We start from the raw sequence: 25917 nt of genomic DNA, 5'->3' as shown, positions 1-25917 counted from the left end.
TCATTTATTTTTTCAGAAACAGAATATCCTATATTCACCAAAAGATTAATCTGGTCTTAAGAAAATATGCAGGTTTCTAGAATACAATTAAAGACACATCCTAAAGTTTTAATTTTTCCAAGGAAGGATGCAAAAATTGTGAAATGAGTAAACTAAACATATAATTATTATGGATTTATATGTTATCTTATGGACAGTCCAAAATCACATTAAGGTTAGTGCAAATCACTCTCAGTTTCAGTTGGTTTTTGATCAGTTCCTTATCTCCCACAGAGGAATAACCCAAAGCCTTACGTCAAAATTTTCCTCAGTGAAAATCCAGACAGTGTTAACACCGTCAGTGTACAAACAAGGTAGCCAGACTGCGTTAAGTGGGGCAGCTCTTACCTTGGTTACAGTGGGGTCCGTCCCACTAGAACTTTATAGACCTCATTAAAATCTTTCTTTCTTTCTTTTTCTGCCTTAATAACAACATGCAGTTGGCAGCATAATACAATGGAGGTAACGTAGCAAGGGGCAACATGTCATAACAGAGGTAACACAGAACAAATTACGAGGTGTTAATAACAAAATATGTAGCAAGTTTCCAGTTTTTTACTGACACGTCAATGTGTTTAAGAGTTCACCTACACTGGTATGCCTGTGCAGTACTCCTCAGTGGGGATTTTTCAGGCCTTCCCCAAGCTTGTTGAGACATGCATGTGGTAACTTGGATGGACAGCAGGGAGGGAAAAGCTACAAGGTCCCATACAATTTTTCTGCTTTCAAGTGTATAACTACTAAATATTCTTATCATGCTACTTTTACTTTGATAATGATTAATCTATACTGTTCTTTTGTTCCACGATATCGTTTCCTTAAACATTCAACACACTCTACATTTGTACATACACACAAAAGTATACTACAAAATTTTCTGTTGTAATTTCCCACCAGCTAAAAAGCACTAGAGCCACCACTAGCAATAATAATAAATTTACTCAAAATTAAGCAAGAATTTGGAAGAACCAGCATAGAATCAATAACTTCTAAACTGCATTTCACATTTTGTATTATTACATGCTGATATCAATGACAGTGTCAAAAATTCTTATATTAATATATCCCATGGGAAATAAGATCATTTTAGTAAGACAGGGTTTGTCAATTTTCTGTGAAAATCTCAGTGCTATGCTACATATTTTTAAGTTATGCAGTTAAATACCATTCTACATAAAAACTAAATGTGAGGCACTTACTTGTGTCCATTTAAAGCTGCATGATGTAAAGCAGTATAACCTGAACTGTCTGTGCAGTTTATATTGGGTCCTCGCCAGATGCTGCAAATAAAGCACAATTGTAAAGTTATTTTTTTGGCTTGGCAAGTACAGAAATATCATAAATCTGATGTATATATAATCTAAAGATCACTTCAACAAGTGTGATTAAACTTTAAGAGACAAATTATCTTGAAAAGAACTTAAAATGTCATGTTGATATCAATATAATTTATTTATAAAAATAATTTTACACATTCATCTTTATAGCAGTCCTGAACTTTATGTAGGGCAGTCTCAAAGACTAATAACTATTCTGTCATTTCAATTAGATCTGTTCTCCCAGTATTACTGTGGTAATTACACTGAGGTTATAATCTGATTTTGCACTACTTTTTTCAAAAGTATATATTCATTGACTTTAGGTCAGTTAGTCTAGATTCATACAAGCGTAAGATTAGTGAGATCCAATCATATCCTTTAAAGAGACAGTAAATTTATTCTTTTTACTTGGCCTCATATTTTAGCTCCCATTTTAACCAATTATATTTTTAAATAAATTATATATATATAAAACAAAAGTTTAATAAATCATGTTTCTTTTCTTTTTGTTATCTTTCTGTATTTTACAGCACTTATTTTACAGTCAGCTTCATTATGTAACCAGCTTCACAATCTATTATGGACTCTTCACAAAACAGTAAAGGAGATTTTTTGTTTCAAAGTAGAAAAATGTGACGGCTAATCTACAAAAAAAAAAAAAAAAAAAAAAACCAAACCAAAGCGTGGAAATTGCATACCAGAGACATATTGACTATCTGCAGGTTTTTTGCTAACTGACTACATGTGAAGCTGACTGTATCCTTTGTGGAAGCAATTTTCTACCTTTTTTTTATTCTCTAGCACTGTTTTCAATCATTAGTATTACAACTTCTAGGACACAAGATTATGAGTCCTGAATTACATTCTGTTTTCTTCAGCTTCTAATACAGTGTTAAACAGTCATTGGCAAGCAATATTTTCTCTTCACTTCATACCTTAGAATCAAGTGCTGCATTTTAAAGAAAATAATCTGAAGCTAATGGGTAAAAAGAGTTTTTTATACTGACATTTTTCATTATCTACATAAATAAAATGGCATGTTATGCTTACCATATGCTTTTTAAGAATTCTTTACTACTGAATCTGTATTTTATTACCAATGGAATATTGGTGTTGCAGACTGGTCTCTTTTTCATTGTGTATATTTGAATGATTAATTAGCTCATAAATTTAAAAAGTTGTTTTCCCATAAGTAATACTGCATGCATACAGAATTATTTGTGTGACACATATTGTGTTCTGCAGTGAGCATAATTCTACATAGTGCTGGCTACCTCACCTCTCCCTGCAATTTAATTTCTTGGAAGAACAGGACTGAAATATTTTCTCAGGTGCAGAGAAGCAAAAAATGAAGTAATCTTTTTTTTAATCTGCTCAGAAGTCTACAGATATTCTTTTCTACAGAAGGCAACTTTCAGCTATGAAAGTCACTCTAATCTTTCCAATTAAAAGAAATTATTTTAACTTCATGAATGATAGCTCTTCCATAATAGAGAGATGTTATTTATATGGCAAAGACAGGCTGTCCTTATCTATTGGAAGGAAAGAAGTCCTTATCTATCAATATTCTACAACCTCTTTTATACTTTTGCATAATACTTTATTAGTTGTTTTCTTATTTATTGGATTCTACTATCTTCCTTTGATTTGTACCAGATTATAGGAGAATGAAGCAGAAAATTGAAAGTGGTATAGAAAGTCATATTTTAAATATTAAAATAAATACATAAACAACCAGAATATTAATTTCTTGGTTTTGATTGCTTGCTTGCTTGCTTTGGTTTACAGTTGTTAGGATTTGCCTGTTAGTTGTTTTTTTCAAAATGCAAGGGATCCATGAGTTCATATATCATTCATGATGCATTAGACCTTTAAAAAAATTAATTAAACAACCCCAAAACCAAAAATACCCAAAACCTAGTTCTTTTCTCCCATAATTTTCTCCTTTAACCCAAGCACTCTTTAATGTATTGTTGCACTTCCTGACTCTGGTCTTAGGAAATTTTTTTTAATTGAGATTTTTTTTTGAAAACTGAAAATTTATTAATGAGTATATAAATGCATCTATATGAAGCTTCTCAGGACACTCAGGTTGGGAGACAAAGGACAAAAGTAAATCCTGATGACTCAGAGAGATGAGACAGGATGGAGAGACTAATCACTGCCAGCTCCCAAACAGTACAGAAAGACATGCTTAAAATCAGAACTTGGTTATCAAGCTAAAGAACACAGGAGACATGAGCAGGACTTGGCTGCAGGCATTTCTTTTCCCTTGGGCCAGTGCAGAAATCCCCTCCTAGGAGGTCTTGCATTGCTACAGTATTGCAAAATTATTTCCTAAGAAATGAATGCAGGTTCAGTAGATACACTGGATATTTATGTTTTAATAACTGACAATCAAATTCAAATTGGACAGTCTGCAAATAGATATTTTTATCTACCCTAAAAGTCCCAGCTGTGGTGAACAGTTCATCTAAAGCTCTTCTCTTGTAATCAGAATACAGTAAGGCAAAAGTATAGTGGTGTATTAGCTCTGTAAAAAAGCATCTAATTTCATAGAAAAGTGGGGTGGAGAAAGAGAAAAAGCCTAGAGAGCCCTTCTTTGGCATTGTAAACACATACAATAAATGAGCAATTACCAAACATATTGATTCATCTGTGTATTAAAACACTTCAACAGTTACTGTGAAAGCAACATTAAGGAGAGCTTGGAACAAAACAAATTACCATTCAACCTCCAGAAAAGAAGATTTTGAGAGAAGATTAGCAGCTCTTTAGATTACCGTTAATATTGAATGTTCTCAAAAACATGTTTCTCCTAATTCTTTGATGCAGTCAATAATCAAGCTTCTTAATTTTACACACATTAGTAAGTTAGGATTTTTTTTCCTATGTACATCAGTAAATTAGGAAAATCTTTCTATCACGTAATGAATTTTAAGAAAGTAATTGAACCTACTTTTTGTGCAAAAAATCAGTTTTCAGTCACTGATGAATTAAAGCTCTGAATAAAACATGATCATCAATTAGTTTCTTCCATTGTAAAACTTGCCAAAGTGAGGCACAAAGAAACTGAAGTCTGTTATGCTACTTACACTATTGCCAAAAGCAGAAAGACCTTATTACAGTTTGCTCTCACTGTGGACAAAGAATATTCACCTTTTGAACTCATGTCAAATATTAACTGGAAATACCCTTTACTTGGTAAGAAAATTATCTTTTTTTCTTTTTTATGAGGTGAAGATAATTATATATAAAGAGTAGAATTTCAAAAATGATATGAAAATGACAGACAAAAGAAAAAGACAGTTAGTTGATTGATTTGTTATTTTGCTATGCTTTTTGCTATATGCAAAAAAATAACTGTGAAGTGGCTGTTGTTACACCCACATGAACACAAAACCAAGGAAATCAGAAGTTAATTCAGCTAATCTTCATCACACAGGCACACTCCCTATCAACAGTACAAGAACCATGCATACATGCACAGAATGTCCATCACAACTTTAAATCTGTTTCCATCATATTTCCCCTCTGTACATATACTTTCATTATATTATTTCATTATTATTTCATTATCCATGCACTAATATTTATGGTCTTTATGGTAGTTTTGCCAAGGTGAAAATAAAAAAATTTTGGTAAAACAATGATAAGAGTCTTTAAAAGCCGTAGAAAGCCACCTGATGACATCAGTGTCTGTCCGCTCATTGGTTTCCCTTAAATCTTATCTGACAACTGACCGGTAACTCTCTTTCTTTGGAATTTATTTCTTCCCTGTAACAAAGTGGCAAGGAAGAGGATGACACTGTCTGGATGGAATCAGTTCCTCCAGAGGAAATGGACAGACCATAGTGTTATGCCTGCATATTTTAGGGTCTAAACCCTGTTGAGGGCTGAGAGAGGCTTAGCATATGCCTAATCCTCACCCGTCCCACTCCTCTCCCCACCTTCTTTCCCAGGCCTTCAATATCTTTGGAAGCTCTTCCTAGAGACGCCCTGGCACTTCAGGACTATAGAAGTAGTGAATCTCATCTTGCCAGGTCAGTTTTACTAGCGAGAAATCCTAAGCTTCATCCTGTTCCCATTGATGTCAGTGGCAAACACCAAGCAGCTCAGATGATAGATAAATCTAGTTTCCTTATTGTTTCTGTGTTCCATAGAGTAAATAAGTATTACAGGAATTTGTGTTGTTCTGAGCCACAATTTACCAAAATTTCCATGTTTATTGTTGTTAATCTGACAGGAACACATTGCCTAAAGTTATTAGAGCACATCATAGCCAGTCTCCTATATTCGTTAGTGCTCTGTCTACATTCATAAACATTTTCAGTCATGTAAACTGAGCTTATACAAAATATATGGACATTTTTACAGAGCATTTTTCAAAATGCAAACTTTTACACAATAATATGTATCATTGGTTATTCAAACACAAAATAATAATGTTACTTATTGTGAACAGCAGCAAAATAGCTCCCATTCTCTGTTTTATGTACAAATAAATCAAATTGACAACTATGTTACCCTAACCTGTATAAATTAATAATGTTACTTATCAAATATAGAAGTGTTTCATTTTAGTAAATGTGATACTTTTCTCTTTCTACGGATTCCTCTCTGATGGAATCCAGTGTTATATAAGATATATTATCCTGCAAGAAGTATGTATGTCTCTTTCATGTATGGTTTTACATATTATTTACACTGCTTTGCTGAATGTGAGATACATTTTCAAATTTTTTCAAGGAAAGTAAATTTAAATATTTGCCTTTAGTGACAGTGGGAAAAAAACTTCTAGAAAGTCACATTTGAAAGCATAACAAATAATTAATAAATAACAATGTTATACGTGGAAAACCAACATTAAAAATGCATTCTAGGATTCTTTTTGAGCAAGTGCAGCTATAGGTCTTAAATTGACAAAAGTAGTCTTGAGTAAGGCTATCTTAGATCTTCTTTTCAGTATTAAAAACATCTGTTCCATGTAGCAACTGAGAGTTAAAAATTCAAAAATGAAAATAATAATAATAAAAACTGATTTTTATTATTTTTTCATTTTTTTAATTTAAAAAGGAGAAGGCCAGAGGGATTATCCATTCAATTAATGTTAACTGTATTTTTAAAGCTTATTGTATATATAATTCCAATTGTTACTGAAGTGTTTTTGTTGTATCAGTGTGAAATGTGACTCAAAAACATTTCATTTTTGAACGTGTGGAATGTGCTTATCTTGTTTTGATTCCTGCTGTTTAGTTGTCTCAGTATAAATAATACAACAAAATTTGTGGTCAACTGATTTATGCGATTAAGTATGTATGTTATTAAAGTTCAGGCTCTAAAGCAGCTTATTCCACTTGTTTTCTTTAACCTTGATCTGTTTACAGTCTTGGCCATAAATAGTCCAAGTCTGGAAAACTGGGGAACTTCACCGAATTGTGATTTTATTTCCATACTGATTCTGTTCAACTGGTGACTTCTATTTAATACGACATATTGAATATAGTAAATATTACAAGTTTGATTATATATTATACAACATTTACTTATTACTATACTTAGAGTGACTCCTGTACAAGTAGGTCTCAATCCTACACAGTGGTTTGATAATGAGGTAGAGTTATGTACAATCAGCTACTTCCTCCTTCAATAGCTTATGCAAAATTTTATCTATCTATCTCACTGAGAAACTGTGAGTGTTCATATATCTAGGGACTGTTACCTTGAAGTCTCCTCATAGCTGGATATCATGAATGAATTTCATTGCAAGTACACATTGCCTGTGATCAAAACAGAGAAGATTACAACCATAGGTTGTTCTTCCTCTTTATCGGTGTATGATCAAGTTAATCCAACAATTCTTATTTCAGCAAAAGGCCAGGGTTTTACAAGGTCATTACCTGTACAAGATCTACAGGTGTGGCCTATATTCCCTAAGTTTAAGATTTATCATGGTAACATGAAATTAATATTCGAAAAGAGCGCAGACAGTAATTAAAGGTAAATCCAGCCTCTACCTCTCTTTGGCATGGAATTACGCACTTCAACTTGGAAACTTGAAGAACCAGTTGGGATAAGCTAAGAAAGGAGTGTATAGAGAGCCATTTGATTCCTCATTAGGGAGATACAGAAAACATTCACAAAAAATACTACTGGGATGCTTTTGGGGTGTTTATCTGTGATTCTATGTCTCTCTGAAACACAGAGAAGGGTTTCTTCCTCCCAGCTGTTCTAGAAGCCTCCAGTATACATATAACCCCTTTTGAATGTTAACTGGGAACAGAAACATGAAGACAAATTAGAAAAAGAAGAGTCATTCACTCCCATCTAGGTTACCTAAGGCATGAGCATCAACAGCTACCTAATAATGCTCAACTTCACAGAGTATTCCTGCTACATCTGTTGTGATTGAATTCAGAATTTAGTTTTGCTTTTGAAAACCTGTCTAAGGAATGATATGTGCAGTAACAGTAATATCCATAAAGATGGATATCAAGCAGTACAAAAAGAGAAAAAATTCATGAACTCACAACATTGTGAATTTACCATTGTTATGTTTATCTCCAAATACACAAACAGCAGGATCAGCACTTAAAGTCATATCACAAGCATGGAAGTAAAAAGGGTAATTTAAAAAAGCATGTAGAACAAAGGCATCATGTCCAACAATGTAAGACTCAAAAACCAGTATCTTACCTGTGATTACTGTTTTTCAAGTTTTGTAAAATATAACTGCTAAATGAACACTGACAGATTTAACAGACTACATCTGCCCAGGGTAAAATTTGGAGTAGGGTGGCAGCATTTGAAAGTATACAAATAACCTTAGTGCCAAATAGATAACCTAGTATACTTGCCCATTACCATTCTTGCTGTTATAACTACATTTTTGATTGGAGAAGTACAAGAAGTACAAGTACAGCCAGTAATCCAATCTGCCATCCACACTTTCTCCAGTGGAAAGAACTAAGAAAAGGCTGATTATAAATGACAGAAGTTCAGTGTGTGGCTGAGGAGAGGCAGAATCCCAGACACAGAGAGACACACAAGTCTTGGATATCCAGGATACCCTTAGCTATGATGAGTCTCACAGAGTCAATGTGAGCCGTGCCTCACAGAGTCAATGTGGCCTTATCCTTTGAATAACCTTAGGGCAACAGAAGAATTGCAATTGAAGGAAATCGAAAAGGTCTTACGAAAGCATATTTTGATAGAGTTAGGACTTAAGAAGCAACTCTAAACAAACTTCTGAGGCAAGAAATTACAGAACCTGTATAGGAGAACATTGTGATTGTGAAGTACACAAAGAACAGGCTAGAACAGTACTGAGATAGATAGAAACTACAAGATTTCATACACGTGAGTGTTATGTGATAAACAGTTCCTGTGTACATCCACGAAGGAGCACAAAGAGACAACAGCAGGTGGGATAATCAAGTAATACCCTGGCCCAGCTACTCTCATCACAGAAGAGCCACTAGCGCATTAAAGGCCCACCTCTACAAGTCCATCAGAGCACAGCAGCACAACGGCAGGCAGGAACCCAAATTACAGACTCAGAGGAAGGGCACACTGTTGGGGCCCCTCCCGGGGCTGTCCTGCGAGAGCCTCCACTCCAGTGTCCAGGGGTAACACCCATTAAGATGAGGCAATGCTGGAGCACATTTCAGACAGAGATGGGTTACTGTCTAGGGGTACGGGACACATGGGATTGAGCAAGACTTCCCGTGGGATGTTTAGGGGAGGAACCAAAGGCAGGGAAAGGGATGGATTTAGGTGATTTGGGGAGGAATAAGTGTGAGAAAATAGAGGCATAAGGAGACAAAAAGGGCCGATAACATGTATATAGTTGGCTCTACAGTACAACTGTCTGGACATGTCCTGCACTCAATCTTATTAAATTCCATTTCTATTTCTCTGGGTGAGGGACTCTATTCTGTGTCCATGTATGTATGTGAGGGTCCAACTGCCAGCAACTGGGTCAGGTGACGGGTTAGTGAGCCCATGTGTCTGTGTTGCCACAAACTAGTGCAAATGAGGGACTGGGTACCAGAAACTGGAGTGGAACCATGGGTCAGAGGGCCCATATGTCCACGGAGCCTGCAACTGTAGGGAGTGTGAGTGTGCGAGACAGTGTGTGATTGCTAGTGAAGATCAAGCTGTACTAGTCAGCAAGCAGGTGAAGTGGCCTGGGAGCCAGTTGTGTGTCTGCATGTCTCTGAGGTTGAGACCCCACAAGGAGCTGGCTGTCACATCAGACCAGGGTGACAGTTAAATTTTGCAGACAAAAAGCTGAGCAGTGAGCTTCTGCAGAAACCATGAAAAGTATTTTGTTTTCTTAGCCAACTTTGAACATCTGTATTGAAAACACTAGAGAAATAAGTGGTCTTGTATGGCAGACTTAGGCCACTGAGAGTCGTGTTCTAGGAATCTGCAGATTAGACAGTCTGTGCATGTGTAAGTACATGCAAATGCAGATATGTTCAGTTTGGGAAAGAATCTACCTAGAAAAACATGTTGAGGAGCACTCAGTCTCTCCAGTTAAGTACAATATATGGTAAAAACTAAATAAACTAAACCTGAACAAAAGTTACATGAACTAGTTTAACTGAACTAGAACTAGGTTTACTTGAAGTTGGAATCAATTTCATTTGAAGGTATATCATTTTATTCCAATAGAGTTAACAGTTGTATCAGTTTAAATGTTATAAAAATCAGGTAATATGCAAAAATGTAAGGGAGAAATACTTTGACTTCTTGATGATGTCACGCAAAAGAATAGGCAACAAATTAGTCATGCTTTATTAAAAGAATCTGTCATATATATAAGGTCACTTTGCATTTGACCTTTATCTAACCAGCTTGGCTTCATTCTTCACAGACTACTCACCTGGAAGTACGCTGGCTGGGTATACTGCATAATACTGTGGCTATATTCAGAGAGCAATATGTTCCTGACTAATACTGGTTAGCTTTGGCTTATTCTTACAGTCAAGATCAATTTGCCTGGAGTGGCTAAAAGAGAGAAAGCTTTCATCAGTTATGACAGCAGGGTTCCTCTGTATTCCAGTTGTCTACAGGGACAAACTGGGGTTTTGTTTAGTTCATAGCGAACCTTAGTAACTCCAGCTTGTCAATGATGAGTCAGACAGATCCTTGGATCTACTCCAGAGTTCTGTCCTTGAGAATCCAGTCATCCTGATAGGAAAAAATGTTAACTCTCATTTGGCATCATCCTGCACAAGAACACTGTAAGAATAACTAACTAAATTATGAAAATACTCAGTCCAAAACCAGATCGGCAGGCGGTATCTTTAATAAGTAAAATCAGTCACGTTTAAGCAATGTGAACCATGTTTTAAAACTGTTGTAAATGATATCTCCAGGTATGATCTTATGTGATCTGAGCAATCTGCAGGGATGCCATATGGCTAATGCTGAAGATCAGTGCATCAGATATTAACTGTTCCTATGGAGGGCAACTCCATACCCTAAGTATCATGTGTTTGGGCTCCCTACACATATGAGGTAGATGGGTTCTACACATTTGTTATGAATCAGACCTATAGGCTTTGTATGAGATCTATAGATTGATCAAGATCAACCAGGAACAGGGCTCCACTGTGTTAGGTAATATTAGGCCATACAGTAAAGAAAAACAATCAGACATACTTGACTGTATCTTTTTTCGAGATATATATATATAATATACATATGTGTATATATATATATTGAGCTCCCCTTATAAATAAATGCTGGGTCCTTTCAACTCTTTCCAGACAACTGCTATTTAGTGAAATTATATAAACAATAATTATTTTTCTGTAAGCACAGCAAAGGAAGTGGATCTTCTGAAGGGTTTTGAAAGCCCTTGCATATCTCATGATTGTAAGATACACTTACATGAATGTACCCATGGATACTGAACTACAGGATATATCATCAGTATTTTCTTTGGAAGAACAGAACACGTTCTCAGATAGGCCACTCTTGACTGCTTGCTTTGTAAAAATTAGATGACACTAAAATCCAAAAAAACCCACTCTAATATTTCTCATCTCAGAAACAAACTGAAGCAAAGTCCCATTTCTGTTTCGCTCAGGAATACAGATATGATGACATATTTTGGTAGGAGAGATATTCCTTTAGCCATTCTTTTTCCTAATTCAACTGACCTTGAATCTTTAGTACGAAAAGTTATAGAGGGTTTTTCCAGAACATGTTTTTGGAGGTCCAACATAGTATTCTCATCCATCATAAATTCATGGTGTTTGCAATTTTAAACACATTCTTATCATGCACAGGCAAAGTCAATATTTATTATAAAAGGAGATTTAAAAGCCTCTAAATGATTAATTATGCATCCTGGAACGCTTACTGACACTTGTTTAAGTGGAATAAAAATTCCTGAAGCTCTGGCACTGGAAGCAGCACTGGGAAGAGTAACAATATATATCACAAATTTTTGAAATATGGATGCTGTTAGAACTATGACCTCATTCCAGAATTAAAGACTGTTTATCCTAGAAACCAACCTGAGATGACACTCTTTGTTATAGCTCTAGAACACACAGAACAGAACTTGCTATCTATAGAGTCTGCAATTCAGCTGGCTTTAATACCTTTTCCTTCTTAATCTGGGTTTCCACAAATGTAGAGTAATTCTATCACACACCAGCAAAACAGACATCAGAAAAAATAGGTGATTCCATTTCCTCTTGATTCTTGAAGGCCATCCCACACCTCATTCTCAGTTTATGCTGAGATTTGCAATGGAGATTCGGAAATCAACCTATAGTAGAGTCTTAATCCCTGCTTTAATGAAATCAATCACTAGCTATTTTGACATATGAGAATCTAACAGACGTAAGACTCTCACATCTTGTGTTTACATCCACATGGTATTACATCAACTATCCACATGATTTCCCACAGTCTCAGTCCAAAGCTTCCATATCTTCATCTCATAACAGCAGCAACAATGTCCAACCCTTTTGGACAACCTACCATAAACTTAACCTAAACTCAGAACAGTGAAAGAGTGCAGCTCTAGCAACTAACTTGCAAAATATGAATCCTGAGATATTAAGGCTCTTGAAGTCTATCAATGACCTATAAAGTACATACAACATATAGCCAATATTTGTGCTTTCTGGTAGAATACTTCCTCAATAACTCCATAGCTCTAAGCAGACAATGAGCAAGGCAGACAATATCAGAAGCCTGCAACAGCACATTTTTGCAAGATACAAGGTAACTGAAAGGAACCTTGATCAAAATGAATTGAAAATAGTACTAAAACACCTTCTTATCCATAACATAAAATATTAAACAATTTGAGTCTGTTCTCTGCAGTAACATAGTTTCAAAACAGAGGTGCACTTAATGTCTTTGCTAGAATGCTAACATAGAGTATCTGCATGTTACCTGGCTCCATCGAAGTGCTAACACTCATTCTTTCCATCAGCATTACGTTAACTTTGTTAACAAGAACACAACCTAGGACAGACATTTGAAAGATAAAGACAGATATGACAAATATATAATAGAAATGATAGTTACTGCACAGAAAAAAAAAATAGCACCTGTTCAGATTATATCAATTAGGTATTTCTTTTCTTTACTTCTTTTAACTGGATTAACACGCTAAATAAGAAAGCTGATTAGTGTGAAATTAGCTATTGCAATAAGTACAACTGAGCAAAACCAATCCACTGATCATGTTTTCTCAGAGGCTTAAACATTGTATTACAGAATACTGGCTATATCAGACATACTGCATAACCTAAAATGGAATCTTTGCAACAACCAATCTTTAACACATAGAGCTATTACAATGTGACATGTTCAAATGTTGTTGGCATAGTATAGAAAATCTGGATAAGAAAGACATTGGATGAAACTGTGTTCTCCGGTACAAAAATTACTAAACCAGGACAGTTTGAGCATAAATCCTCTATCCTATGCTCAAGCTAATCACAATGGTAGGACAAAAAAAGCTTTCCAACAATAAAATCATAGAATTAATGCCTTAATTTCTCCTCTCTGCAACATATCATGTCTGAAATAAATAACGGCAAAACAGAAGTGTGCTACTGAGCACGCATTTCATTTGCTGTGCTTTGCCAACAGAGGTCAGAATTACCTCAGGAGCATCCAAAGCATTACTATGATCATGACTGGAATTACTTTATCAGCACAAAATTACTTTCACAAAGACAAATAACATACTTTAACTAGAGAGGCTAAAGTTTCACAACTTTACTTATTACAAAGGTCTTCCAGAGCTTTTGGGTATGCAACAAGAATATCATCACTTAAAATTTCATGAACGCTGTTACTGAAGTAATTACAAAGGTCATATCCATCACATCACCAACAAAATATTTGGTAAGATGTACTAGTAATCACTTGGATCACTCAGAAAAAACAAATTCATCCAACATGATGCCTTTTATTGAACAAAATCATTTATGACACATAGCTTAGAAGGCAAAATGTAATTACAGTAAAAATATTCACTAAATCTGCAGTCTATTTATGTTAGAATTCCCTATTCAAATCCATTAGGAGTTATTGTTTCTATTCTATTTAAAAGCCTTATCAAATGTAGAAATGAAATCCAAGACTGAGAGGTTTAAATGACACAGAAGCTTCTACTATAAAGGAAGATCTGGCTGATGTAGAGCTTCAAACAGCTGAAAAAGAACAAAAAAACCCCACTTATTTCTAGATGTATCTAAAGTGAACACTATGTTTCTTAACTCTAGAAAAACAATGAAATACTAACAAAGAAACTAAACATTCTTTGTACCTCAAATAGTTCTACTGGGGCATGTTTTCTAGAAAATGAAGCAGCCATCTACTCTATAAGTATTGCAAGTGCTCTGTTCAATTGCAGCCCCATGGATCATAAACTTTTCAGCACTCTTAAAATAAAAATGCTAAATTTGGGCGAAAATATTTTGAGAATGTTAACTGAATAATCTTGTCATCTTTCTGCTCCTTAAAATAGAAGTGATAGGATACTCCACAAAATCTGTTTTGGCAGATACCTTTATGTAAAAGATAAGACTCAGCCATTACAGGAATAATTTAATGTTCTTTCTGAAGGGCTTTTTAGTAAGAGATATCTGGAGAATCCAAATTTGGGTGCAAATATTCCTCCCAGTACCATAGATTTTGAGAAACAATGGAGAAGAAATCCCAGATCCACAATAAGACACCATGCAAAATGATTCATTCCAACTCTCTCTCCCTATAATCTACTATTAGCATCACAGTACATGCAGGGCTCTTGAAACCATTACTATGATTTGTTCAGCTGTCTTTAATGCAAATAGTGTTCCTAGGTCTTTATATAATACAGCAATAAAAGAACAATCCCTGACTAAATATCTTAGGTACTAAACTAAACGTAAGATGTAAGGATAGACTGGCCTACCACATAAAAAGGGGAAGTGATACACCAAAAAATGTTATGAAATGCACTTGTGAGATGGCAGATTCCATCTTGTTTTCCTTTACTATATCTATAAATCATAGTTATTCTGTTGTTTTACATTAAAAGTCATTAAACTTAGATCATTTGCAGAGAGGAAGGGATCCTTGTTTGTGAAATCTCTAGAATGGTGTAGATTTTTAGAGAATGATGGAAATGGAAGGCCTGTGACATACATATGGGCTAGGTTCTCTGGAAGCTACGTAATAGTAACTGTTAAAAGAATCCAGACCCTGAAAAACAGGCCCCTGTTGAATTTGCCTTATACTGAATTCACTTTAAATTTTGATTATCTTTAATCTTGGAAAGAAAGATCTTTTTCCACATCTCCTTTTAAGGGCACTTTGAACAAGTAGCATTGATTGTTAGTTCAATCTTGACAGTATAATTATTCTGTTAAATGAAGAAATAATAATTTCACCAGAGGGTGCACAATCTGATTTCAAGTAGTAAGAAGAGAGACGTTTTCCTCCAAGTGCTGAAGCCTGACCAAAAAAATGCTTGTAATACTTGGAGTCATATCAGAAAAAAATATATCTGTCCTCCTAGTGGAATTAAATTTAAAAAGTGGCTGAGGCTTCACCCGGGAAAGTATTAAATGGAACCAAGACTTTGTTTAGGTCAGCTTTCCTGAGTAGCTGGATACGCAGCACCCGGCAAGAACTATAGAAAAAGAGATTCACTCCTTAAATTGCCCTGCTCATGTAAGGCCTGACTAGTTGCTGGTTCATGGTTGGTCTCCCTTGGTCCCACTATCCAGGCAAAAAAGCTCCTACAGGTGTGTCTGACATAACTTAAGTTAGTGCAATTCAAGGAACATTTCTTTCCCAGTGGGGGGGAGGTGTAGTAAATGGTAAATGTTTAAAAACTACCTAGTCACTAGAATATCCATCTCTTCTGGATTTTCAAGAAGCCAACTGAACAGTGCAAAGTCATCTGAAGGAACCTGGCATCTTAAAAGGCATGAGAGCTCATCCCAGATTTATATGAAATACTTACACTGATAACACGCTTATGATTCAAAAAAAGATTGTACCACAGCAGTACTCCTTTAATATTGATAACTGAGACACTGAATTAATTGGGGGTACCTTACTATCATAAAGAATTGCCAGCCATGATCAAAATAATTCCATACAGACTTTGATCATGCCAGTTCAGAGTAGTCTGAATGCACAGACAACCTGTAAAAATTTTGAATAAAAGAGTAATCAAACAAAGCTGAAAGGTTAATTTCTCCTTGGACACAGAAACAGAATACCAGGATGCAGTTTATGGTTGTAGAAATGTTAAAACTATACCAAATCTACAGCAAACAAAAACAGAAACAAAACTTCTGACCTATTTGTAAAACAGAAAACTTTAACAGTTCAATAGCCAATGAAGGAATAGATTCTCATTACAGTGAAATACAAATTTTAACCTAGTTGATCATATAGTTCTGCCACATAGGAGACAAAAATTTAGTAACAAATCCAGGGCATGAAACCATTTCAGAATGGCTTTGGAGGCTTTTTTAAAAGGCCAGATGAATTTTACAACTTCAGTTTTGTAGCCACCACAGTTACAAAAATCTGCACCTAAAGGTAAACCGATACTGGATTGTCTCTTTAAGTTTCAAAACAGAAACTGTTTTTCTGATAGGCTTTCATATATCCCCCAGTCACTCTGAACAGTCTAAAATCCATAACAAATTTTCCAGACAATCATGTTTAGGTAGTGCAATTTTGAGTACTTGTCTTCCATGTAACAAAGATGCAATTGTTTTAGACCTCATTGCACATTTTGATTTACAAAATGGCAGTGGGCAATCTGGGATCTAGAATTTTTATATACTGTTGAGATTGAAGTACAATCTGGATCATTAAAACTATCTGGTTCTGCTTAGGTCCCAGAAGTTATGTCATGGGTTGTACGCAGGTTAGAACACTCCATTCTGCCAGACTCTGAATGCCATGTCAGTTCCCTTGTCACTTCCAGTCTGAACCATCTAGGACCTCAGGCTGCATCAGCAACAGTAAATTAAACATGTTTGGAACTATTTTCTGGCATTGAGATCATGCTGGCATAGAACACTCCACACCTACACTACTCAAACCGTCCAAACAGGATAGCTGCATCCCAACTGTCTATCAGGCCCTAGGCCCATACTAATTCTTCAGCTGTGCCTGGTAGCTTATTCCTTGGGAGAATGCCACATGGCATATTCCAGTACCCAGAAATGTTCCCTAGCATGTAAAAGTTAGATGTGGCCTCACGTTGCTGTCTCCTGTCTCCGCAGAAGCCTGTCTCCCAACAACAGCATTTCTCAGCTTAGAGGATACAAGAGCAATACTGTCTGAGTTTGGGTCCAGATAGATCTGATGAGCATCTGTCCACAGTTCATGTTTGTGCTTTATGCCTTTGATCCTCCCAGCAGAGGGCACAGAAGGGAGGAGTGGAAAACTGACGCCACCTCCTTTTTTAGCCCTTTGCCTGACTCCAGGATAGAGTGTAAGAGGAAGGAAAGTTATATACATGAATATTCCAAAAAATATACTGTTGCTGGTAAGTCAACTTCTTTACTTCTTTTCTTCTTCTTCACATGCACACTCATGTTGATGGAAATTCCTAGCAGTGCATCCATAATTGTCCAGTTTACCTGCAAGGTAGTCTAGTAGTCTCCTTCTGGTGTCAAGCTAAGAAAGGAATCTAGAATGGACTCAGAGTGACCTTATTCCAGGAAAAGATTGTTAATGGCTACAGAGGCAGGAATCTCCTCAACTTCTTAGCAGAAAGAATACTTACAAAAAAAAAGCAGTGTTTAGAAAATGGTTCAGAAAAAACAAGGTAGGTATAGACCTGAAAAAGTCTCACATGAAAAATACCCAAATTTAGGTTCTATAGAGGAATGGGAGCTCTTGGAAAAAACTCCCATTCCAATTCTATGGGAGGAATCCAGAAGTGACTGGGTGGGAAAAAAGAATTACTCCCACCAGTACATAACGAGTTGAAATTAAGGGCAGCAAAAGCCTTTACTAAATTGACAGATTTCTCACTTCTGATTTCCCAATCATCACAAATCAAGGAGAAAGAAGCCTTCTTAGGTGAGAGGGACCTAGTTAAACACTGGAAATTTGGCCTACTTATCAGAGAGAGTATTTCCTGTAATTAATTAGATGGTCTCTCCAGAAGGAAGAAGAAGTCTGTGTCTTGTGAGAACAGGTTAAGGATGAAAGTGAGAGTTGGATATCCACACCCACGATGAAGGAGGTCCGGGAACCAGGCACTTCCGTAGTGCCAGCCTGTCATACTGTCTCTGAGAATCCCTGGAAGAAATGGAAATGAAAGGAAAGTATACATCAGGGAATTTAATCAGAGAAGGAATCAATAATAGAGATTCCAAGGCCTGACTACAGTTGAAGCAGGGTAGGGGAACTTTCTATTGATCTCTGAGACAAAAATACCAGCTTCTGGAAGGCTCAGGTCATAAGATTAAATTTTAGAATGTTGTCCTAAATCACCCACTCATAGTTCACAAGCCTAAAATAGGTCAAATTGTCTGATAGTGTATTCAGAGCTTCTAGGAATTCATAAGGCAAATCTTACACTGGATGTACTGATCTGAAAGATTAACCAGCTCCCAATACAGGAGAAAGAATTTCGTATCTCCTTGTTTATGTATCACACTATGGCAGTGCCATGTGCAAGCTCCATGTATCTTTTGATTTGGCAAAGAAATATTTGGCATATACTTTGAACAGGATATTTGTATAGACATGAGTCTAACATGAATACCAGAGAGTCTTTGCTGCAAGGCTTAGTGGTATCTCCAGGGAAGGAAAGAGACATGGGCAGGAATTTGGAATGAAAGAGCATCCTTTTAGAGCCACTGAATAGGATGTGCCGCCATTATGGAAAATTTGAATCGTACAGGCAAAATTATGGTCTAAATAGTCTTAAAGTGCTTTTCAGGGCCACAAGTAATCAAAAATCAAGTTTATAATGTCTGTGGATTCTGACAAGAAAGGTCATTAAATGACACCAGGTAGTCCAGCACAACCTGACAGAAATTTGAAGAGCTGTTGGAAACGTCCTCATTTTTAGAAATTATGAGGAATGTAATTTCTAGGAGCTCTTATAAGGTTTCTGCAGAGCAACTCTAGTCAACTCTACTCAATACAGTAGAAGAGATGCAAATGAAAACTTAATACCTGTTCAAGAGAGATACCTTTCCACACCTAATTATCATAGTGAGGATAAAAAGGCACTCCAGTCCACCTGAGAATGGGAAACTGTCACTGAGGACACGTGGAGTCATGAAGAGTCCAAACTGCAGGATTCTATAGTGGAATTGGTCATAACCAATTTTAAGTAAAAGATATTTCCCACAGATAAATCACACTATGGAAAAGAGGATCTTACAAACCAAGAGATACAAAGCAGTCCTGTTTCTATAAACATAAAATAGCATTGTATTTTATCATTTGAACTCTTCTTTAAGTTCAAGGTAGATGTCTAGTTTTTTTCAAACTTGAAAGTAGCTTGTTTACTATTGTTTTCCTATGCAACAAAACGGAACTGATTTCTTGGCCACTTTCACCCAAAGCTGAAAGAAAACGGGAATGGTTCTGTACAATAATGGGGCTGGGAGGAGACACATAAGTGGATGTTTTAACCAATGCCAGTGATGTCCAGTAGGAAGATATGCGTCAAAATACAGTCCCCCTAGTCCCCCCCCAAACATAACTTAGATGAATTCAAAGTGACTTATATTATTATTTCTCCCTGTTTCTGGCACAAAAAGGTATGACAGTCTCTTAGTATACTAGACATATAGCAATATTTTATGCTTCAAACACTGTTGGCAGCTTGGCTGTGCACAGAACCACAAGGGAATTTTATTCTGCAGTGTGCTGCCTCATGTAGCCAAACTGCCAGCAAAGTTTGCAGCACAGAACAGCACAAAACAGTATTTTCCTGGAAATGTGAGACAGAACCCTGACCCTAATCACTAAAGAGCAACGTTACAGAGATATGAGCTCTCCTTGATATGGCATTTTCCTTCTGCTGATACTCTTTAGATTGTGAGCTTTGTAATTAATGAGACAAGTTATCGTTCATATAACCTAGGGGATCATCCATTTAATATTATAATTTCCTGAAAAACTCCAATGTTACATTTCTGGCATCAATAACCAGAAACTGGAAGTACTCGTACCACTTTTTTTGGACACAGATGAGTGCTGTGACAACACCATCAGCCTTCACATTAAGAATGACTATGGTAAGTCCAAGATTCTCACTGCTTTTCTCCAGTATCCTCTACATGCTGCAACAACTCAGAGTATTTGATAAGAGAAGATGAGATCACTGTCTTGACCACCATGCACACTGGAGATATGTTCCTAAAGACTCCTGATTTCTTCTTCCCAGGCTGTGAAGACTTCACAGAAGTGGTGTCACTACTTGGTTCCAATGAAAGGGATCTAGAAGAGAGAAAGGGCTGAAGCTTTTACAGTTCTCCCTTCTCTTCTGATGACTTGAAGCCCTAATAAGTACATAATGGTACAAACTAAAACACTCACAAAAAACTAAATGCAATTAATACTATGTATTAGAAATAAACTAAATACAACACAAGAAAAAGGAAGAAAGAAATCAGAAATTCAAATGATTTGAACTGAGCTCCAACTAGTTCAATCCTATAATTACAAGCATTAAAAGAGCATGAAGACTCGTTAGCTGGCTGTACCATCTTCTTTACACTTGTACATGGTGGATGTAATGAATTACAGACACTGGTGGTCAAAGAGTTCTGATTTCAGCCTCATGGCCTTATGTGTGCAGAAGTCAAGCATGGAGCAAAATTTAGGAAGAATAATATTTTCAAGTGCTCAAGGGATGAGACAATGGAATAGAAGTCAAGCCCTCATAGATGGGATTGGGTGTTGTCTGTGTAAGGAGAAAAGAGAAAGAAATAGGATGCTAGTACGAGAAGAATAATGATACAAAAGAAGGCAAGGGAAAGAAGAGAAAAAAATAGCTCTGGTCCTACTCAGTTACACAGAATACTGGTCAACCACAAGATTACAAATAATAATAACTAAAGTTAGTTATAGTATAAAAGTCATATTCTTTTGTTACTCTTTGTTTACCCTTTCTAGTGATGTGGTTCACAGTGAACCACAAGAAGTATATAGTTCTAAACTTAGACTCCAATCCATGGATTTCAAATTAAATATAAAAGAAGAACAATAATCCATATACATACAATCCACAGTTAGAAACTACATATCTCTTGGCACATTGTATAATGTAACCTTACTTTAAATTGAAATAATTTTAAATATAGTATTGCTATAAGCAAAGACAGATATCTAAAAACACAGGATAAAATAATCTTCTAAATGCTACATACTGTGGAGGGTTTTGTAAATAAGAAGTATATGCATATAGTATGATTATTAACTTCTTCCCAAGGCCATTTCCCTTCTTTGGAAATCACTTCCATACTTAGACATCAAGCTACATCAAGCAGAACTCACATTTGTAACATATCTGAGGAAAGTAGTTTCATATTCTCCAAAAGACAATATGTGGATTTTATCCTTATGAAGGTGCCATGTGAAGTCTTACTACACCGAACTCAACCTAAGCTTTGAATGAATAAGATATATATACAAAAGTCAACCTAGTTACTATACAAATCATCATCAATATTTCAGCATTGTAAAGACAGCAATATAAAATTATTTTTTACTTCAACATTTGGTACTATCCTATGAAACATAACTTATGCATAAAATATTCTGAAGTTGAATGAGCAAAGTTGCTTTGTCAATAATTCAGGCAATACAAGAACAGTAATTCCTCATGTATCAGTGCTTCCAACAGTATTTGGTTCTATTTTTATTGGTTCTATTGTTATTTCTTTTTTCTTGTAGTTAAGGTGAAAACATAAAATGAGGGTAAGTTATAGTTGTGTAATACATAAATAAAACAGTGATTTTTTTTTCCTGATAATTCTTTTTATGTGAAGGGATAAAGCTTCCTTAAATAAAGCTATCTTTTCAGGATAAAATAAATTAAAATAAAAAGATTTTACAAATTTAAGTCCAAGCCATCAACATAGCTACTTCCCAGTTGTTACTGAGAGAAAAAAATAATTTGTTTGACTTCCAAAACTAATGGGCTGGAGTACCTTTCATAAGAGTACAGGTTGGAGAAGGCTTGGGAAGGATCTTATCAATAAGTATCTGATGGGAGGGTGTAAAGAAGACAAAGCCAGACTGTTCTCAATGGTGCCCAGTGACAGGACAAGAGGCAATAGGCACAAACTTCAACACATGAAATTCCATCTGAAAATAAGAAAACACTTTTTTACTGTAAGGGTGGTTGAACACTAGAGTGGGATGCCCTAAGAGGTTGTAGAGTCTCCACCCCTGGAGATACTCAAAATCTCACTGGACATGGTCCTGGGCAACCTGTTCCAGCTGACCTCTGCGGATGATCTCCAGAGGTGCCTTCCAACATCAACTGTTCTGTGATTCTGTAAATTAATTTTACATGAAGATGTATTTTTTTTTTTTTTTTACCAAGAGGTCCACCTCTTGATGTCATGTATAAAAGTACACATAATAATAGAAAATGGATCTGTAATCTTTGTTCTTCAAATCCAGAGATTTCAAATTCTCATCTTCAACTATACTGAACTTCATTTAAAAAATAAAGCTAGACACCAGTAAGCAGACCACATCAAGATTAACTCTCATATTATAATGATGGAGTAAATATACCCAATCGTTTGAAACAAGGGAGGTTTTTTCCCTTCTAATACATGTAAGGCCAGATGCACCACATGTCCCATCCTACATACACTTTCTATGAAAATTGAAGCTAGGACACATGATGCATTAATAACATCTAGGCTGCTTCTGGCTGTCCTAAATAGAAACATGGGACATATATTGAACTGCATTCAGTACTGCCATGAAGTCCTCCCATTAATCACTGGGATAAGAATTATGAGACTGGTCAAAAGTTAGTCAAATGACTTGTACCAAAAGTGACACCACAATACGTGACAATATCCAAGCAAACCTGTGAACACGCTTATTTCTTTTCTCCTGAAAATCTAAATATTTGTGGTCCGGATAGCAAGCCAATTTGAACAATTTCATCTTTTCAGAGTGTCTGTGACAATGTAGGTAATGGGCTGACTGCGAGAACAGACGTTCAGCCCCACTAAAAGATACATCCCTAATTTTCAGAGGCTGAAGGAGCTTCTAGGTACCAGAAGGCACCTAGGATAATGCCACCTTTAACAATGACAGACTTTGCAGCAGAAAACAAAGATCATCTCTATCAACTCTTAATAAAGAAAGTAACAGATGAGGAAAGTTCCTAAATTAAAGCACCTTAAATTAGTGGATGAGAAAAAAAGACTATCAAAAAGATAGTTAAGGAGGAGAACAGCACTCTTGTCCAAGAGTCTCACTGATTAAGAAGCTGAGTAACACTAGCAACTAGTGGACATGGCTGATCATGATCAATCCTATGCCCAAGCATGAGCACTAAAAGAACTTGGCAGCTGTAGATACTGTTGCCAGGAAAGACACAATGGTCATGGTCAGAAAGCACATTTTGGAAATAACATGCACAGAATGTAACTGTGAACACTCATAGAATATATGAAATGGACCTTTGGAATCATCTGATTCAACCACTTTCTCCAGGATGGGAAAACTTCAAAGTTGGAGCTAATTTTGAAGTTAGATCAGTTTGCTTGGGAACCTGTGCAGTCAAGTTTCAAATATCTTCAATGGAGATTTCACCACCTCTTTTGCCAATCTTTTCCTGTGCTTGATTACCCTCGCTGTGATTTTTATCCCTAATATCTATCATAAATTTCCTTGTTGTAGTTTTTATCTGTCCCCCTCTTCCCTTTGCTGTGCACACCTGAGAAGAGCACCAAATGAAGTAGTTGAGGACACCTTAATGAGATCCTGTTTAGTCTTCTTTTCTTCAGACAGAACAAACAGCTCTTCCAATTTCTTGTATGTCAGTGCTCCAGCCTCCTAATGATCTTGGTGTCTCTCTCTGCTAGATTTGCTCCTGCTTGTCCGTGTCTTCCATTGCGGAGTCCAAAACTGTACACCTCTCTGAATAAAGGTGAATACATACTTTCCTCAACTTGCTGGCCATGTATACTGTTGGCCTTCTCTGCTGTGAGGGTACACTGCTGACTCATATTCTCATCACAGATGGCAGTCAGGTTAGCCAAGTACAATTTAGTCTTGGTAAATCCATGCTGATTTCTTCACTCATCCCCTTTTCCTTCATGTACTTGGACATGGCCTCCTGAAGAAAATACAGATACACTGATGGGGCTGAAGATACTAAAAAAAAATTAAGATGATTCAAGAAAGGAATAATTATTTTACGTTCTTTATTCTATACATGGTTTAATAGAAGTCCATGATTACAATGATTGTCTTTCAAATCTTGATCTTACTTCCTTATTGATAGACTGAAGCCTAGATATTGTCCTTAAATTAACTATTGCAAAGCCCTTTTATTTTCCCAGATTTCTTCTAAAAAGAAGGGCATACCAAATTGTAAGCAAATATTACCTGGCTGAAGCTGAAAGGCTTCTATGTTCTGTGCTTTGTACTCAGGTTCCCATGACCTGAAATTCTTTTTCATTCATTTTAAAGTGCAGTTTTGCTATTTCCTAAGGCCTAGAATTATGAAAAGGACAGCACATATGAGACAGATAGGTAACACATAAATTTTAGATATCTGTGTCCCTAGAATGAACCCTGAGTTACATACCTATGTTACCCACACATATATTGCATTGCCAGAATTAGGCACTCAGCTAACACTTCAGCAGATTATCCTCTAAAATGAGAGCAGTTCTTTGAAACTAGTCAAGAGAAAACACTGAAGACATGCATGTCTCTGAATACCCCTCTTGTTTCAAGGATGAGGCATCTCAAGACTAAAAAAAAAATGTCCTCCATTTAAGACCCATAGTTCAGAGGGCCTTTCATGACTATAAGCAGCCATCTCCTCTTCCAAAAGAACTGAGAAAAGCTGACTTCTTTCTTTTCAAGGTGCTCAGTGATGGTGGCAAATCCTTAAAAAGGGAGATTAGAGCATTCTCCTGGGAAAGAAACAACCTAGCCTCCAGTCCCTTAACTAGCAAATGGCTCTATATTTTATCTTTGGGTAATTCTACATAAAATACAGAAACAATCATAAGAATAATAGATCAGTTGACACTGGCTTTGCAACAGAACATTTCAAGCACAAAGAAGAGCAAGGGATTTCTCTCAGTAACTATGACTAGTCTCTATGAGAAAGCTTACATGGAATCTCTGAACGTAGGCTAATACGTTGCAGAAGATGCTGTGAATGGCTTGTGGTTTTAATGTCAGCTAGTTCAATTAAAATCAGTCAAACAAAAATAATAAATACACAGTTTGTGGTAAGATATCTGTTTAAAAAAAATCATCTGTGGAGTCACACCAAGGGAAAATGAGAACATGTCAATTTTGCCTACAGTAGGTGTCAGAAGTTATTCCTGAAATGCACCATACTTTCATGATTGACTTGCTTCTTGGATTTAAGACTGATAGATTACTACATATCAGAATGCATGAAATAAATATTGTCCTACACTCCAAATGATCTGAAATCCTTCCAGACCCAAATAACAACAAATTCCAGGTTCTACTACTGCTGGCCCTCCTTGCAGGAAGCAGGAAAGGATGCACATCTCTCAGAGTCAGCTCAGAGAGAAGAGAGCAGAACAGTCAAAGGATCCAGAATACTTCAGCATGAGGGTGCTTGCTTACCAAGTGAGTAGAAAAAGCAAACGGAAGTTAACTTCATTTAGCTGTGCAGATTTTATCTGGGAAAAGAGCAGTAGGCATCTCTCAGAAGGAAAGAAGATTAAGAGAAGAGTAAGATTATGCTGTGAGAGCATATGAGAGAAAGCTGGAAAAAGGTATGGGATCTGTATTAACTGAGAATCTTAAGGACTGAGACACTTGTTTTATGGGATTAAAG

General features: G+C 36.2%; 1 protein-coding gene across 1 annotated transcript in view; it reads right to left on the bottom strand.

Moving 5' to 3' along the window:
• The window catches only part of ANKS1B (ankyrin repeat and sterile alpha motif domain containing 1B), a gene marked incomplete at both ends in the record, with an annotated part of 442459 nt that overhangs the window by 392066 nt on the left and 24476 nt on the right, over positions 1 to 25917 (bottom strand). Inside the window, 1 exon segment of the mRNA XM_082308774.1 lies at positions 1239 to 1319. Within this exon segment, the coding sequence (XP_082164900.1) occupies positions 1239 to 1319 (81 nt within the window).

The sequence above is a fragment of the Platalea leucorodia genome (genome assembly GCF_965183815.1).
Source record: "Platalea leucorodia genome assembly, chromosome: 4".
NCBI lineage: Eukaryota > Metazoa > Chordata > Aves > Pelecaniformes > Threskiornithidae > Platalea > Platalea leucorodia.
Note: the sequence above shows the minus strand (reverse complement) of the source record. Positions and strands in the feature narration are given on the sequence as shown.